The sequence below is a fragment of the Chiloscyllium plagiosum genome, unplaced genomic scaffold, assembly GCF_037043375.1.
Source record: "Chiloscyllium plagiosum isolate Xiang-an unplaced genomic scaffold, Cpla_swu_hap1 HiC_scaffold_7, whole genome shotgun sequence".
NCBI classification, from domain to species: domain Eukaryota; kingdom Metazoa; phylum Chordata; class Chondrichthyes; order Orectolobiformes; family Hemiscylliidae; genus Chiloscyllium; species Chiloscyllium plagiosum.
Window position 1 is genome coordinate 53,773,593 of NW_028270145.1, and position 15,944 is coordinate 53,789,536.

Consider the following 15,944-nt stretch of genomic DNA (forward strand, 5'->3'; position numbering starts at 1 on the left):
TTGCAGACGTTTCGTCCCCTATCTACGTGACATCCTCAGTGCTTGGGAGCCTCCTGTGAAGCGCTTCTGTGATGTTTCCGCTGGCATTTATAGTGGTTTGTCTCTGCCGCTTCCGGTTGTCAGTTCCAGCTGTCCGCTGCAGTGGCCAGTATATTGGGTCCAGGTCGATGTGTTTGTTGATAGAATCTGTGGATGAGTGCCATGCCTCAAGGAATTCCTGGCTGTTCTCGGTTTGGCTTGTCCTGTAATTGTAATGTTGTCCCAGTCAAACTCATGTTGCTTGTGGCTTGTGTGTGTGGCTACTAAGGATAGCTGGTCGTGTCGTTTCGTGGCTAGTTGGTGTTCATGGATATGGATCATTTGCTGTCTTCCTGTTTGTCCTATGTAGTGTTTTGTGCAGTCCTTGCGTGGGATTTTGTACACTACGGAAAGAGTGAGGACTGCAGATGCTGGAGATCAGAGCTGAAAAATGTGTTGCTGGAAAAGCGCAGCAGGTCAGGCAGCATCCAAGGAGCAGGAGAATCGACGTTTCGGGCATAAGCCCTTCTTCAGGAATGAGGAAGGGCTTTCCTGAAGAAGGGCTTATGTCCGAAACGTCAATTCCCCTACTCCTTGGATGCTGCCTGACCTGCTGCGCTTTTCCAGCAAAACATTTTTCAATTTTGTATACTACGTAGGTTTTGCTCATGATGGGTATCGGGTTCTTTGTCCTGGTGAGTTGTTGTCTAAGAGTGACTGTTGGTTTGCGTGCTGTTATGAGTCCTAGTGGTCGTAGTAGTCTGGCTGTCAGTTCAGAAATGTTCTTGATGTATGGTAACGTGGCTAGTCCTTTGGGTTGTCTCATTCCGTTGTCTTTCCCTTAGGCATCTGTTGATGAAATTGCAGGGGTATCCGTTTTTGGCGAATAGATTGTAGAGATGTTCTTCTTCCTCATTTTGCAGTTCTGGTGTACTGCAGTGTGTTGTGGCCTTTTTGAACAGTATCTTGATGCAACTTATTTTGTGTGTGTTGTGTGTGCTTTCGTAGTTCAGGACTTGGTCTGTGTGTGTAGTTTTCCTGTATACCTATGTGGTGAATTCTCCGTTCGGTGCTCTCTGTACCATCATGTCTAGGAATGGGAGTTGGTTGTCCTTTTCTTCCTCTCTAGTGAATCTGATCCCTGTGAATGTGGCGTTGACGATCCGGTGTGTATTTTCTATTTCTGTGTTTTTAATGATTACAAAAGATGTCACCCACATATCTGACCCAGAGTTTGGATTGAATTTGCGGTAAGACTGTTTGTTCTAATCTTTAAAAGCAGACTGTTTGATTTGTCAGGTGTTTTCCATCCCTCCGAATAATCCAATCTAATGCTGATCTCCAGATTGTTCCCTATTTTCTATATTCCACATTTTCACGTGACTATCCAATTCCCTCATAAATCTATGTATTGTATTAAATCTTCAGCCACGCATGACATGCAGTGGTTGTCTTTAACGTAATGAACGACATAATAACAGTTTATGCCATCAGACATTCCTGATAATCCCTATTTTACTTACCTCTGTCACCTGAGTCAAATGTCAGTAGCACTGAAAGAAATCTCTATTGTTACGTCTTCAACTCCCTCTTATCCTTTAAGACCATCCTGAAAACCCAACTGTGTGAATAAAGATTCGGAAATTCTATTTCCATTAGTGTCCGCATTTCAGATTCTTTTCTATGGTCTTCCGAGGTGCCATGGGGCTCTGTTTTTACATTGAAGGTGCTACATAAAAGCTATGAAACTGTTATTAGCAGAGAATCTGCAACTCAGAAGTAATTTGCTTCTGAATTATGCCAGAACATACCATGACTGCATGGCCATGTCACTGAAGCATGCTTGCTTTGCAAATGCAGTACCTCAAGCTTTGAATAGGCATGGTGGCTCAGTGGTTAGTACTGCTACCTCACAGCACCAGGGACCCAGGTTCGATTCCAACCTTGGGAAACTGTCTGTGTGGAGTTTTCACATTCTCCCCATGCCTGCATGGGTTTTGTCCAGGTGCTCTGGTTTCCTCCCACAATCCAAAGATGTGCAGGTTAGGTGAATTGGCCATGCTAAAATGTCCATAGTGTTCAGGAATGTGTAGGTTAGGTGCATTAGTCAGGGGTAAATGTAGAGTAATAGGGTAGGGGAATGGGTTTGGGTAGGAATGCTCTTTGGAGGGTCAGTGTGGACTTGTTGGGCCGAAGGGCCTGTTTCCACACTGCAGGGATTTGATAAAAATAAAATCTATGACAGGTAATTTTATGGGAATTCATACGTATGTGAACTTGTACAAAATTGAATACAAGAATAACAATGCAATACAATGCTTTGATGCATACATCCTCCAAACATAATATTTTGAGCAGATAAAAATCAGGAATCTCAGTAGCACTCTCAGAGTGCACTGCTCTTCCCAAGTTGCACCCTTGTATTTTTTTCTTTATTCATCGGTGGAAAGTGGGTGTGACTGGCAAGCTGAGGATTTAGTTGCTCATCTCTAATTACTCTTGAAGAAGGGGACTTACATTTCAATGAGCAGTTAATAGGCAACCAAACTGTACAGCTCTAGAACCACATACAAGTCAGCCCAGGTAAGGGTGACAGATTCCATTTCCTAAGGGACTTCCGTAAACCAGGTGAGTTTTTAAACAACAATCAGCATTTCACGGTCATGATTTCTGGGATTAACACTATTTCAGATTTAATAATTTAATATAAATTCCACCAGCTGCTATTTCTTCCTTCTTTCATCATTTTCAAATAGCAGTTAGTCATGATATTTCCCCTCACCTCTTCTATACACAACGTTTCCTTTTATCCCATCACCTTTGACCTTGTACTGTAATCATTTGGTCACTTCATCTCGCCTTGCCTCCACCCTATCATAAAAATTCACTTTTGTCTTTTTCCCATCCTACCCTGTTTCATGTGTTCAAAACTAATGACTTTTCTAACTGTGAAAGGTACAGATCTGAAATGTTAACTTGGTTTCTTCTCTGCAGATGCTACTGGAAATTTTAGCATTTTGTTCCATTAATGGTTAAGTTGAAAAATTTGAGCTCAAAGTTCATCAGAAAACACTGGTGTGTTCCTATCTGGTTTCGTTCCTTACAATAATGACCTAAATTCAAATGTACTTCATGGGATACAAAGCATCCTGCCATTCCCCATGATTGTGAATAACACTTTGAACATGTTAGTGCTTTCTTTCTGCCTGTCTATGGCAAAAGCTTTCTAAAATGTGGTAGATCAGTAATGCTGTGATTAATGAAAATGCTAAAAAGGCTGGTGTGGTAATCTTAGCTCAACAAATACGGTATTGTATTTTCCTGTTTAAAGCCAGTGTCTGTGCCAACATGCAATTCCATGTCAAAGGCACTGGGTGGCACTTTAGCATAATATTTCAAATTGAAGATAAAGGCAAGTGCCTAAATTAAATTAAGAATAATTTGTGCATTGTTATTCTTCACTATTCATAGAATGGTGTAGTAGAAAATGAATAGTCTGTCTGTCTTGTCAGAGTTGGAACTCTGTAGGAACAGCTTAGTCCCACGCCCACCTTGCAATTTCTCCCCCTCTTCATATAATTATCAAATTCTCTTTTGAAACCCATGATTAACTCTATTGCAACTCTGATAAGTGTAAGATTAAAAGCTACAACAGCATGTCTTCCTTTTCAGCAATATTTGAGATTTTACTCTGGGACCTGATCAAATGTATCTCAGGATGTGGTGAGAAGCGAGGGAAGAAATTGTGGAGCCCCTAGCTGAGATATTTGTATCATCTACATCCATTGGTGGGATGCAGGAGGACTGGAGAATGGTTAATACTGTGTCTTTATTTAAGACAGGCTGTAAGGAGAAATCTGCCAACTATAGGCTGGTGATTCTGAGATCAGTGTTCAGTAAGTTGTTGGAGGGGATTCTGAAAGACAGGATTTTTAATGCATTTGGAGCTCCATGGACTGATTAGGGATTGTCAGCATGGCTTTGTGCATGGGAAATCATGTCTCACAAATTTGATTTGAGATTTTTGAGGTCGTAACCAAAAAGATTGATGAGGGCAGAGCAGTAGACATTGTCTACATGGATTTTAGTAAAGTCTTTGACAAGGTTCTGCATGATAGACTAATTAGTAGAGTTAGATCCCCACTGATTTGTGGTGAATAGGAAAAGAACCAAAGCTGGTTAGGATCTGAATGTGCAACCAAACATTTGGTGGCAATGGAGTTAACCATGGGTTTCAAAAGAGAATTTGATTCAGGGGAATCTTGCTAATTGGATACAAACACGGCTGGATGGTAGGAGACAGAGGGTGGCAGTGGAGGATTGTTTTTCGGACAGAAGGCCTGTGACTAGCTGGGTTCATTTTGTTTGTCATTTTTATAAACCATCTTTAGGTGGCACAGTTATTACGTTAGCAGATGACACCCAGATTGGTGGTATAGTGGGCAGTGAAGAAGGTTATCTAAGGTTATGAAGAGATCTTGATCAATTGTGCCAAGGTGCTGAGGAGTGGTTGCTGGAGTTTAATTTGGATAAATGCAAGGTATTTCATTTGAACATGGAACATAGAGAAGTACAGGCCCTTTGGCCCACGACGTTGTGCCGAGGATTAATCCTAATGTAAAATATTTTAACCTACGCACCCCTCAATTCACTGCTATCCATGTGCATGTCCAGCAGTCACTTACATGTCCCTAATGACTCTGCTTCCACCACCACCACTGGCAACACATTCCCTGCATTCACAACTCTCTGCGTAAAGAACCTACCTCTGATGCACCCTCTATACCTTTCTCCTAATATCTTAAAACTATGACCCCTCATGCCAGTCAATCCTGCCCTGGGGAAAAGTCTCTGGCTATGGACTCTATCCATGCCTCTCATTACCTTGTATACTTCGATAAGGTCACCTCTTTTCTCTCTGTGGAGAAAAGTCCAGACTTAGTCAACCTCTCTTCGTAAGACAAGCCCTCCAGTCCAGGCAGCATCCTAGTAAACCTTCTTTGCACCCTCTGCAAAGCCTCCATATCTTTCCTATAATAGGGCGACCAGAACTGGACACAATACTCCAAGTGTGGTCTCACCAGGGTCTTGTAGAGCTGCAGCAAAACCTTGTGGCTCTTAAATTCAATCCCCCTCTTAATGAAAGCCAAAACACCATATGCTTTCTTAACAACCCTATTCACTTGGGTGGGAATTTTGAGGGATCAATGCAAATGAACACCAAGTTCTTGCTGTTCCTTCACACTGCCAAGAATCCTATCTTTAATCCTATATTCAGTATTCGAGTTCGATCTTCCAAAATACTTCACTTCGCATTCATCCAGGATGAACTCCATCTGCAATTTCTCAGTCCAGCTCTGCATCCTGTCTGTGTCGCGCTGCAGCATGCATTCGCCCTCGATACTATCAACGGCACCTCCAACCTTTGTGTCATCAGCAAATTTACTAACCTACCCTTCAACCTCCTCATCCAAGTCATTTATAAAAACTACAAAGAGCAGAGGCCCAAGAACACAGCCCCTGCAGGACACCACTCACCACTGACCTCCAGGCATTATCTTTCCATCTACAAACACTCTCTGTCTTCTGTCAGCCAACCAATTCTGAATTCAAACAGCTAAATCTCCCTGTATCCCATACCTCCTGACTTTATGAATGAGCCTACCATGGGGAACCTTATCAAATGCCTTGCTGAAGTCCATATACACCACATCCACTGCTCGACCTTTGTTGACGTGTCTCGTCATCCTCTTCAAAGAATTCAATAAGATTTGTGAGGCATGACCTGCCCCTCAGAAAGCCATGCTGACTGCTTTTAATCACGCTATGCTTTTGCAAATAGTCATAAATCTTATCTTTCCAAAACTTTACTGACCACAGACGTAAGACTGACTGGTCTGTAATTGCCAGGGATTTTCCTATTCCCTTTCTTGAGAAGAGGAACATTCGCCTCCCTCCAATCCTTGGTACGACTCCCGTGGAGAATGAGGAGGCAAAGATCCTCACCAATGGCTTAGCAATCTCCTTTCTCACTTCCCGGTGCAACCTAGGATAAATCTGGACTGGCCCTGGTGACTTATCAATCTTAATGTTTGCCAAAATTTCCAGCACATCAACTTCATCAATCTTGATCTGTTCAAGCCTGTTTCCCAGCTCTTTAAAGTTCTCATTTATAACAAGGTCTTTTTCCTTAGAAGAAACCGAAGCAAAAAACTCATTCAGGGCTTCCCCTATCTGCTTAGATTCCACGCACAAGTCCCCTCCACTATCCCTGATCAACCCTACTTTCTCCCTGATCATTCTCTTATTCCTCACAAATGAGTAAAATGCCTTTGGGTTCTCCCTAATCCTTCCTGCCAAGCCTTTTTCGTGCCCCCTGCTGGCTCTCCTCAGTCCATTTCTGAGCTCCTTTCTAGTAAGCCTGTAATCCTCTAAAACTGTGCTAGATCCTTGCTTCCTCCACCTTGCGTAAGCTGCCTTCTTCCTTTTGACGAGAAACTCCTCTGTTCTAGTCATCCAAGGCTTCTTAATCTTTCCCCTTCTTGCCTGTCTCAGAGGAACAAATTTATACATCACTCGCAACAACTGCTCCTTAAACATGTCTGTTGTGCCCTTTCTGTGGAACAATTGCTCCCAATCTGTACTTCCCAACTCCTATCTGATAGCATCATAATTTTCTTTTCCCCAATTAAATATCTTCCCTTGGTAACTGCTCCTTTCCCCCTCCGAGGTTATAGTAAATGTGAGGCAGTTGTGATCACTGTCACCAAAGTGTTCTCCCATGTGACACCTGCCCCGGCTCATTGCCGAGCACCAAATCCAAAATGGCCTCTCCCCTCGTCGGCCTGTCTACAAACTGAGTAAGGAAACCCTCCTGAACTCACCTGACAAAAATGGCTCCATCCAAACCATCTGCATTAAGGAGGTTCCAGTCAATATTGGGAAAGTTGAAGTCACCCATAACAACAACTCTGCTACATCTGCATTTTTTCCAAAATCTGCCAGCCTTATGAGTTCTTCAATCTCCCTACTGCTATTAGGGAATTAGTTTGGGAAACTTGGTCACTGTGGACAGGTCAGACCTAAGGGACTGACAAATGAATGCTTTTGAATATAGTTTTTTATTTTCCTGGACTAAATGTTTATGCTGAAAATTAGTTGATTAGTTTTGACTAGATGTTGGGAACAAAGCAAATTTAAGAGATCTGGATTTTCCTCTGCTGTAGCTCAAGTTAAAATTAACAACAGTGAAGACAGTGGAAAAAAATTCCTCCACCTGAAAAGTACTCTTCAAATTTACCTGCCCTATTTCCAGACAGGAGTCTCAAATACCCAATCATGACTGACAAACCAAATTTACATGATAGTCAATATACAGCAAGAAAGAAACTAGATACTCTTCTGGCTTGGTGAATATAAGCCATGGTAATACCTGAAGAGGGAAGTTAGTATTTGTGGACAGTGGTGAGCAGACAGCTAATGGCTCTGATGGAGAGAATAACATCATAGTGCCCTCCCCATCTTCTCTCACAAACAATGGCAGTGCTGCCTTTAAAAAAGAAACATTTTGGACACTGTTGACAATTTAATGCTCATCCCTCTTCTATTTTATCATTGTAGTACCATGATGTTTTTAAAAAAGCAAACTGGAAAATTCATTTAATTGCAGAAATAACATCTAAACAATTGGAGGTACTCAGTCCACAGAATGACTAGATATTTAGAACTGAAATTAATTAGCTTTATCGTCACTTGCACTCAAATAAGTGCAGTGAAACATTTGTAATTTTGCTGCTTTGGCACCATCTTAGGTACAAAGTACCTCTTCATTTCTCAAAATCTTAGCGTTCTAAATTAGTAAATGCCTCCTCACCTGTCTTGGTTAAGGTCCACCACAGCAACATCATATCCAAAAGAGGATGCCAATCCTTCCCCATCCAGGACATGTTCAGTCATTAGGTTTCTTGTGCGTTCCTCTATCTTTAGGAAAACAACCGCTCCAGCATGATTGGCTCTTGGTGCACCCGATACAAAGGTAAATGTTTTCTTCGATGTGATTCCCTTGCCTGAGTCCAGAGAGAAGCCTAATGCAAAACAATAGGATTAGACTGCATATCTAATTAGCAAAACAGCCAAAGATACATTGTTAAAGTAAACAGACAGCAAGGATCTGGATTGGATTCAGAGGAGATTCAAAGTTTAGTATTTGATTCCTGATCAGACTAGGAAAGACATCTACATTTTGAGCTTAAGCTTGTGGTACAAAATGTTCTGGCAACACCTTCAAACACACGTCAGCTGTGTGAAGTAAACATTTCCAGTGGCATGCTGAGCAGGACAGGTCCTATCTATTGTGACACCAGTACTACAATGCTTCAGTTTAATGATTCATCTAATGCCTTTTCTGAACCTCACATAGCTTAATACATATTAAATAGCAGGAAAGACTATCTAGTCAGCATTATTTAAAAGGGATCATCAATTATTAGTTCATTGATATTACAAAATATTGAAATTTGCATGATTATGTTTTTTAAACTGTGCCTTAATTACACATATAGTTCTGAAAAAAAGAGGAGAGGGTGAATTCCTTATAAACGTCTCAGATCAGAAGTATCCATATGACATCAGGTTGCCAACAGGATGAGAGTTGAGAAGAGAACGAAAGTCCAGTAGAAACCACTGAGGGTACAATACCTGTTTTAGCCAGTAATAGTTGTGAAATGGTTAATGCTGAGGGATGCATTAAGCTGCAGCTGGTAATGCAATATGGACTTGGGTGGGAAAAGGCAGAACATCTCAGAATTTAGAAAGGGGACACACCCATTATCCTAGGTTCCTGATAGTCTTGAGGACAAGGTCTCTTACTCATGTAACTTGTATCTGATTGCAACACATTACATATTCTTGATAAGACAAGAGCATCATTTCGTTAGACTAATGACTTTCCTCTTCTACACTGGAAACTGCAAGCCTTATGAAGCCCAAACTAAAAAGGAGGATGGTGCAGAAAATTTGCCTTATGGTGATCAAAAGTCTAGAAAGCTCATACAATATGATACCAACAGTTATTTTCCAAGATTTAATTTAACTGTACCATTACAATAATAGCAGCCACGACTCAGACATGGCTTTAACTGTACAAGTGCTCTCTTATAATCTTTTACTCAGAAGTACATGCACATAGTGTCATATGTGCTCACACTGCGCACCTCAATATACCTATTTACTTGAGTCCATCAGCATATTTTCTCTAACATGGTTTTAATGTGGGGTTAGAAACTAAGCAAAGCACAAGATTTGCACCCTATATTGTAGGGTCACAAAGGGAGGTTTAATGGTTAGTTATAGAAATTGCTGTAATGTGAATTGCAGATAGATAAAATCATACAGCACTGGAGCCTGCTCATATCAATCTCCACAGGTGACCTACCAATTAGCCCCATGGGCCTGCCCTCTCTCCAGATCCTTTATAATGTTTATTTTAAAATATCTATCCCTTTCTCTTATAAAATTATTAATACCTACCTAAATAGCTATTAGCAGGAACAGGTATCAATTTTTCATCACGTTTGCTTTCATCACCAACTTCATAGGGTCCATCAAAGTTAAGCTCTTCAATGTTTTTGATTTCTTCAACATGTACTATTCCTAAGGGAACAAATAGTTAAGTGGGATAATGAGCATCTTTATGCAGTGCTAGAAGCAGGTTACAGGTATTCCCCGCTTTTCAAACCTTTGCTTTACGCCAGTTTGCTTTTTACGAAAGACCTACATTAGGACATGTTTTTGCTCACCAAAAGAGGATTTTCTCTTTTAGGAAAGGCGCGCACAGACAGAGAGGTGCCAAGCGCCTTTCCAGGAAGTATTAATACATGATCCTCTTCCACTCTCTCCTACACCCTAACCTGTGACAACTCAGCCTAACACACCACCATCACCTCCACCACCTCTCAGCCTTCTAGTGTGCTCGCTGTCTTCACGATTCTGATGAATCAAACTCCATATATTATTTCTATTTTGTATAGGCTGTGTATTTATCATTTGATTCTTGCTTTTACTACATGTTGGTGTTATTTTATTTTGTGTGTGTCTGGGAACACTCAAAAGTATTTCTCATATAAATTACTGGTAATTACTTCTTCGTTTTACGCCATTTCAGTTTACGAATGGTTTCAGGAACACTCCACTTTTGATAGCGGGGGATAACTGTACCTCACGCAGCCATCTTATCCCAATGCACAAAATGGGACAGAGCAATAATCCCACTATCTACAGTTACAATCATATTGGTCACATTATTAAATGTTTGAAATATCTGTTAAAGATTGTTCTTGTACTTAGGTAGTTTCCCAAATTCCAAGAAGAAAATTATGTGCAATCAATAGAAACACTGTACAATGCAATTATACGCCATATTCTAATTCTTTCACTACATTAACGATTAGATTTTTCACTTCTAGATAGTGGTATAGATGGGCAAATGGACAGAAACTACATTTTTTATCTATTTTGATAATGATATTGAAAACTTTAAGTCTGCATATTAATATACAACAACCTTTAGCAAAGTGTATATCAAGATAAACAACGTTTGGCCAATGACTTTGTCTTTTGTCTTGCACTCATCGGGAGAAGACAAAACTTATTTGCAAAAAAAGTATTTTCTCAGCAGCACTTAAACAAACATGGCTTCCAAAGTCCATGCCTGAAGCAGAAGTGCAGTCCCTAACTTAAATACACAAAGTACTGAATGTGTGTGCGAGGTCCTAATTCAGGATTGCTTTGCCTGTGCAGCACTTAAATGAACCTTAAATATTATCACCCATGAGGAAAACTTTTCACACATACTTACCTGAACATGTAGCCTGTAGGAACAGGAGCTTTATATTTAAAGTTATACATTCAGACAAATTGCCTGAAAATAATGATCTGTTAAACTTTCAGCTGGTCCTATCAAACTGCCTGATTTATCTAAAATGTAGCATAGGACTCTTTTTATTATTGCATCTTAAAATGGCTACAGCACAGAAGGTGCCTATTTACTCTGTCTTGTCCATGCTGACTCTCTGAAAGAGTTACTCAGTTAGTCCCATTCCCTTGCCTTTACTAAATAGGCCAGCAAACGTTTTCATTTCAAATTATTATCCAATTCCCCTTTGAAAGTCTTAACAGAAATTGCCTTTGCCACACCTTTGGATCGTGCACCCTCAATCCTACATACCTACTGTGTTTAAAAAAAAGCTTTCCCTCACGATGCCTCTGATCCTTTTGTCAATCACCTTAAATGCAGAAACATTATTCAACAGGGATTAGGTCCTTACCCTTGAAACTTCCCTTTAGGTTCATCGTTGCGAAATGCAACATCTGGAATGCGCCAGCGCAGCAAATTGGATGTACTCGGTTGCGCCTGGTGTATCCAGAGCACAAATCCCCCACCATCTTACTGCAATGCACCTTCCCCAGACCCAGAATCTAATCTATTCTATAATATTATTCTTGCCATGCTATCTGCAGTTTTTAGTGGCTAATTCTTAACATCCACATCATCTTAAAAAGAAATGAAAGAAAACTTAACAACTTTTTTGAAATTACAAGTTACCTTTCCAGTTGTAGGCACCTGGTGCTCCATACACAAAATAAGTACCATTATTGCTGAAAGCACTAGCTACACCTTGCTGACAAATACCAAACTTTTCATGACCCCGAAGTCGCCCAACGCAAAGTTTCACATTTTTATCGGTTTCATTTTCACGGAAAACAAGATCCTGGCTCAAAACATAGCACTGTCCAGTCACATCACGAGCCTCGTCTGGTTTATTCACATATCGCCTCAGCTCATACCGATGAGCACAAACCTGAAATGAATAAAATATATCTGTTTTTAATGCTAGGCGTTATCTAATAACAGTAATTTTGTTTTTTGTTAATCTAGTTAGCCCACCTTTAAGTAACTATTAAATGTTATTTAATAGTTCCAGGCCAAACTATTTAAATATTTTTCCTGTTCTAATCTTGTTAGATTAGATTAAATTCCCGCCAGCATGGAAACAGGCCTTTCTGCCCAACCAGTCCTCCGAAGAGTAACCCACCCACACCCATTTCCCTCTGACTAATGCACCCAACACGATGAGCAATTTAGCATGGCCAATTCACCTGACCTACACATTTTTTGAATTGTGGTAGGAAACCCACACAGACACTGGGAGAATGTGCAAACTCCACACAGACGGTTGCCCGAGGTTGGAATCAAACCTGGGTCCCTGGTGCTGTGAGGTAGTAGTGCTAACCACTGAGCCACCCCAGTGTTCTGTGACAACACCAGAGCTAAATGTTTCACAAACATATCATAAGCAAAACAAAAGAGTTTTAGAGGTAAAATCAGTACAGAAATCTTCCTCAGGTGTCTTCAGGTCAAGTCAAAATAAGAAAAGGACAATGCCTACACTGGGAATTAAAGTCACCACTTGATCTCTGATCTCTGTTACTGCCTCCTAGTTGGAGTCAACACCAGGAATTGAGAAGGTTCTGGGGTAATATAGTAAGTGAGCAAATTACTACATGGTTAGCACACACTCAATCCTGACTGGAAGCTTATATATTTTACAAAGTACCATACGGAGTAAAAATTCAAAAAACTTACCATGACCTTCCCACCTGGTCCCTGACTTCTCACAGAAACACCCATCCATTGATTTTCTTTACTCTCCTGTGTCAAATCAGCTACAAATGGGTGAAAATATATTGATCAGGACACAAATACCTTAAAGATTTCCATTAACCATTTTTAATATATGACAAGCAGCAGCTCAGCACGATTCCCGCAGCTCAGTCTGTGTTTCTTGCAGAAAGCAAAAGGTTGAGGAGAGCAGATTGAGAGAATGTCGCTCCCTAGTGGATTCTCACAATGGCTCCCTAAGATTCCAGCTTTAAAACTGCTCCACAAAAACAAAAGGTTTGGCTAATTTTCATTTGATGCATATATGTTATTAATACAATAGAAGTTATAAAGGTGAGAAAAGTAATTTACAGAACACAACGGTACTAAAGAGGTAAATAGATCTCTATTTGGTTGAAAGTAAATGAAAACAGAAAACAGCAAATCTGGCAGCATTTGTGAGGATTCGTTCCACACAAACCACTGTGTGTAATAAAAAATTGCCCTTCATGTCCCTTTTTTACATCTTTCTCCTCTCACCTTAGAAAGATGGCCCCTCGTATTGAAATCCCCCACCCTAGGTAAAAGACACCTTCCATGAAAACATGTTTCAAAACATTGGCCTCTCCTGTCACATGAACCTTGAAACTCATGACCTTATAAAAACGCCATCCTTCCTCTGCCAACACTGATTTCTCAAACTCCTACAGGACTGAGGCTTTTCCTTTAACTAGCTATCCTTCAATATGTCTCCTTCCCATCAGAAAGATGTTGTGAAACTTGAAAGGGTTCAGAAAAGATTTACAAAGATGTTGCCAGGGTTGGAGGATTTGAGCTATAGGGAAAGGCTGAACAGGTTGGGGATGTTTTCCCTGGAGCGTCGGAGGCTGAGGGGTGACCTTATCGATGTTTCTAAAATCATGAGGGGCATGGATAGGATATATAGACTAAGTCTTTTCCCTGGCGTCGGGGAGTCCAGAACTAGAGGGCATAGGTTTAAGGTGAGAGGGGAAAGATATAAAAGAGACCTAAGGGGCAACTTTTTCACACAGAGGTTGGTATGTGTATGGAATGAGCTGCCAAAGGATGTGGTGGAGGCTGGTACAATTGCAACATTTAAAAGGCTTCTAGATGGGTATATGAATAGGAAGGGTTTGGAGAGATATGGGCCAGGTGCTGGCAGATGGGACTAGATTGGGTTGGGATATCTGGTTGGCATGGATGAGTTGGACCAAAGGGTCTGTTTCTGCGCTGGACATCTCTATGACTCTTATGAGTCTATGAATTCCCTTTACCAAACATTTGGGAAGTCACAAAGCACCTAGGACTCTCAGTATGGTCTTCAAAAGTCACTATCCAATGTTTTAACCTTCAACCTTTCAACACTTAAAGCTTCTTATGACTACACCATTCCCAAGAGGCACGGTAGCTCAGTGGTTAGCATTGCTGCCTCACAGCACCAGGGTCCCGGGTTCAATTGCAGCCTTGCAGTCTGTGTGGCGTTTACACATTCTCCCTGTGTCTGTGTGGGTCTCCTCCCACAGTCCAAAGATGTGTAGGTCAGGTGAATTGGCCATGCTAAATTGCCCATAGTGCATTAGTCAGAGGGAAATGGGTCTGGGTTGGTTACTCTTCTGAGGGTCGGTATGGACTTGTTGGGCCGAAGGGCCTGTTTCCACACTGTAGGGAATTTAATCTAATTTTACCCCTCACTCACTCATAATCCAGCTTATTTGTTTTGATACCATTGTATTCTATGTAATGATCCTTCCTCTGCAGCTTGTAGGTGCAAGTAGATGCTTTCTTTCCGTAAATATAATTAAGCAATTTAAGACTGAGTATGCTAAACTTCTACTTCCTTCAGAAAACATATAGTAAAGGAAGCAACAGTAATGTAAGTTTACCTTCAACAAATATCAAATAAAAAATCTCAATTTTTACTGTATTCTCACTCAAACCAGATTATCGTTTTCAAAGCACCATTCTCACTCAATCCCACCTTGCTTGCTACTTCTTATTGTGTGATTTCCACACAATCTTCAAAAAAATATCCAACTGCAGGTTACTATCACGAAAAAATGATTTTTTCCAAGGAAATAGAATAGTTCAGGATCAGCTGGTTGCTATAGAAACTAATATTCGATTTGAGAGACTGTATTTATTGTATGATTTAAACTGTACTCACATTAAAAGACTGTAAACTTCTGGCAAAGATATTAATCTATTATTTTAGAGCAGTATCATGTAAAAGTACAAATTGGTCCAATGTTATCTCATTCCCAAAACCAAAACTATAATAGCATTATACTGATAAATGCATATTTGAGATACATAAATAACTGACTGATTGTATTCATTATTATAGAATTCAAAAAGGAAGAAACCTTAAGACAAATGAAGTATTTTTCTTTTTGTTTTAGCTTGATCAACTTTTATTTAGCTCAATGACAACTCTTTAAAGTTTAGCTGCAGGTAAATCCATGCCAAGGTGAGCTAAGTACAGAAGTTGTGAATATGGATCAAAGTCAGATTTGTAAACATAAGGCCACATAATAAAATGGTGTTGCAAAATACGTATGAGACTATCTTCCTGCATCTGCATCCATTACTTTACTTGAGTACAACAAGTATTGGGAAACTGAGTGGTTTAGAGCTCACGCCGATTTAGAGACTACCAGAATTTCCTCCACTCTCTGCACCTTCCCTATAGCGGTTATACTAAATTCTGCTTTCTGTTCTATTATCCTGATACACTTACGTAAGGTATGATTTCTCTGGGTAGCACACAAAACAATACTTTTCACTGTAGCTGTAGCTGTAGCGGGCCCTGGTGAGACCACACCTGGAGTACTGCGTGCAGTTCTGGTCTCCAAATCTGAGGAAAGACATTCTGGCTATTGAGGGAGTGCAGCGTAGGTTCACGAGGTCAATTCCTGGAATGGCGGGATTATCTTACACTGAAAGACTTAAGCGACTGGGCGTGTATACCGTTGAGTTTAGAAGACTGAGAGGGGATCTGATTGAGACATATAAGATTATGAAAGGATTGGACACTCTGGCAGCAGGAAACAAGTTTCTGCTGATGGGTGAGTGCCGAACCAGAGGACACAGCTTAAAAATACGGGGTAGACCATTTAGGACAGAGATGAGGAGAAACTTCTTCACCCAGAGAGTGGTGGCTGTGTGGAATGCTCTGCCCCAGAAGGCAGTGGAGGCCCAGTCTCTGGCTTCATTTAAGAAAGAGTTGGATAGAGCTCTCAAAGATAGT

The 15,944-nt window shown here is 40.6% G+C and overlaps 1 protein-coding gene across 2 annotated transcripts in view; it reads right to left on the reverse strand.

The window, feature by feature from the left end:
* The window catches only part of LOC122551565 (integrin alpha-6-like), an 83,888-nt gene that overhangs the window by 38,752 nt on the left and 29,192 nt on the right, over window positions 1-15,944 (reverse strand). For both annotated transcript variants that reach the window (XM_043693639.2, XM_043693640.2), the window contains exons 3-6: window positions 12,662-12,741; window positions 11,621-11,876; window positions 9,547-9,669; window positions 7,892-8,102 (exon numbers count right to left, since the gene is read on the reverse strand). In XM_043693639.2, coding sequence (XP_043549574.1) covers window positions 7,892-8,102; window positions 9,547-9,669; window positions 11,621-11,876; window positions 12,662-12,741 — 670 coding nt within the window. The remainder of the gene's footprint in view (window positions 1-7,891; window positions 8,103-9,546; window positions 9,670-11,620; window positions 11,877-12,661; window positions 12,742-15,944) is intronic.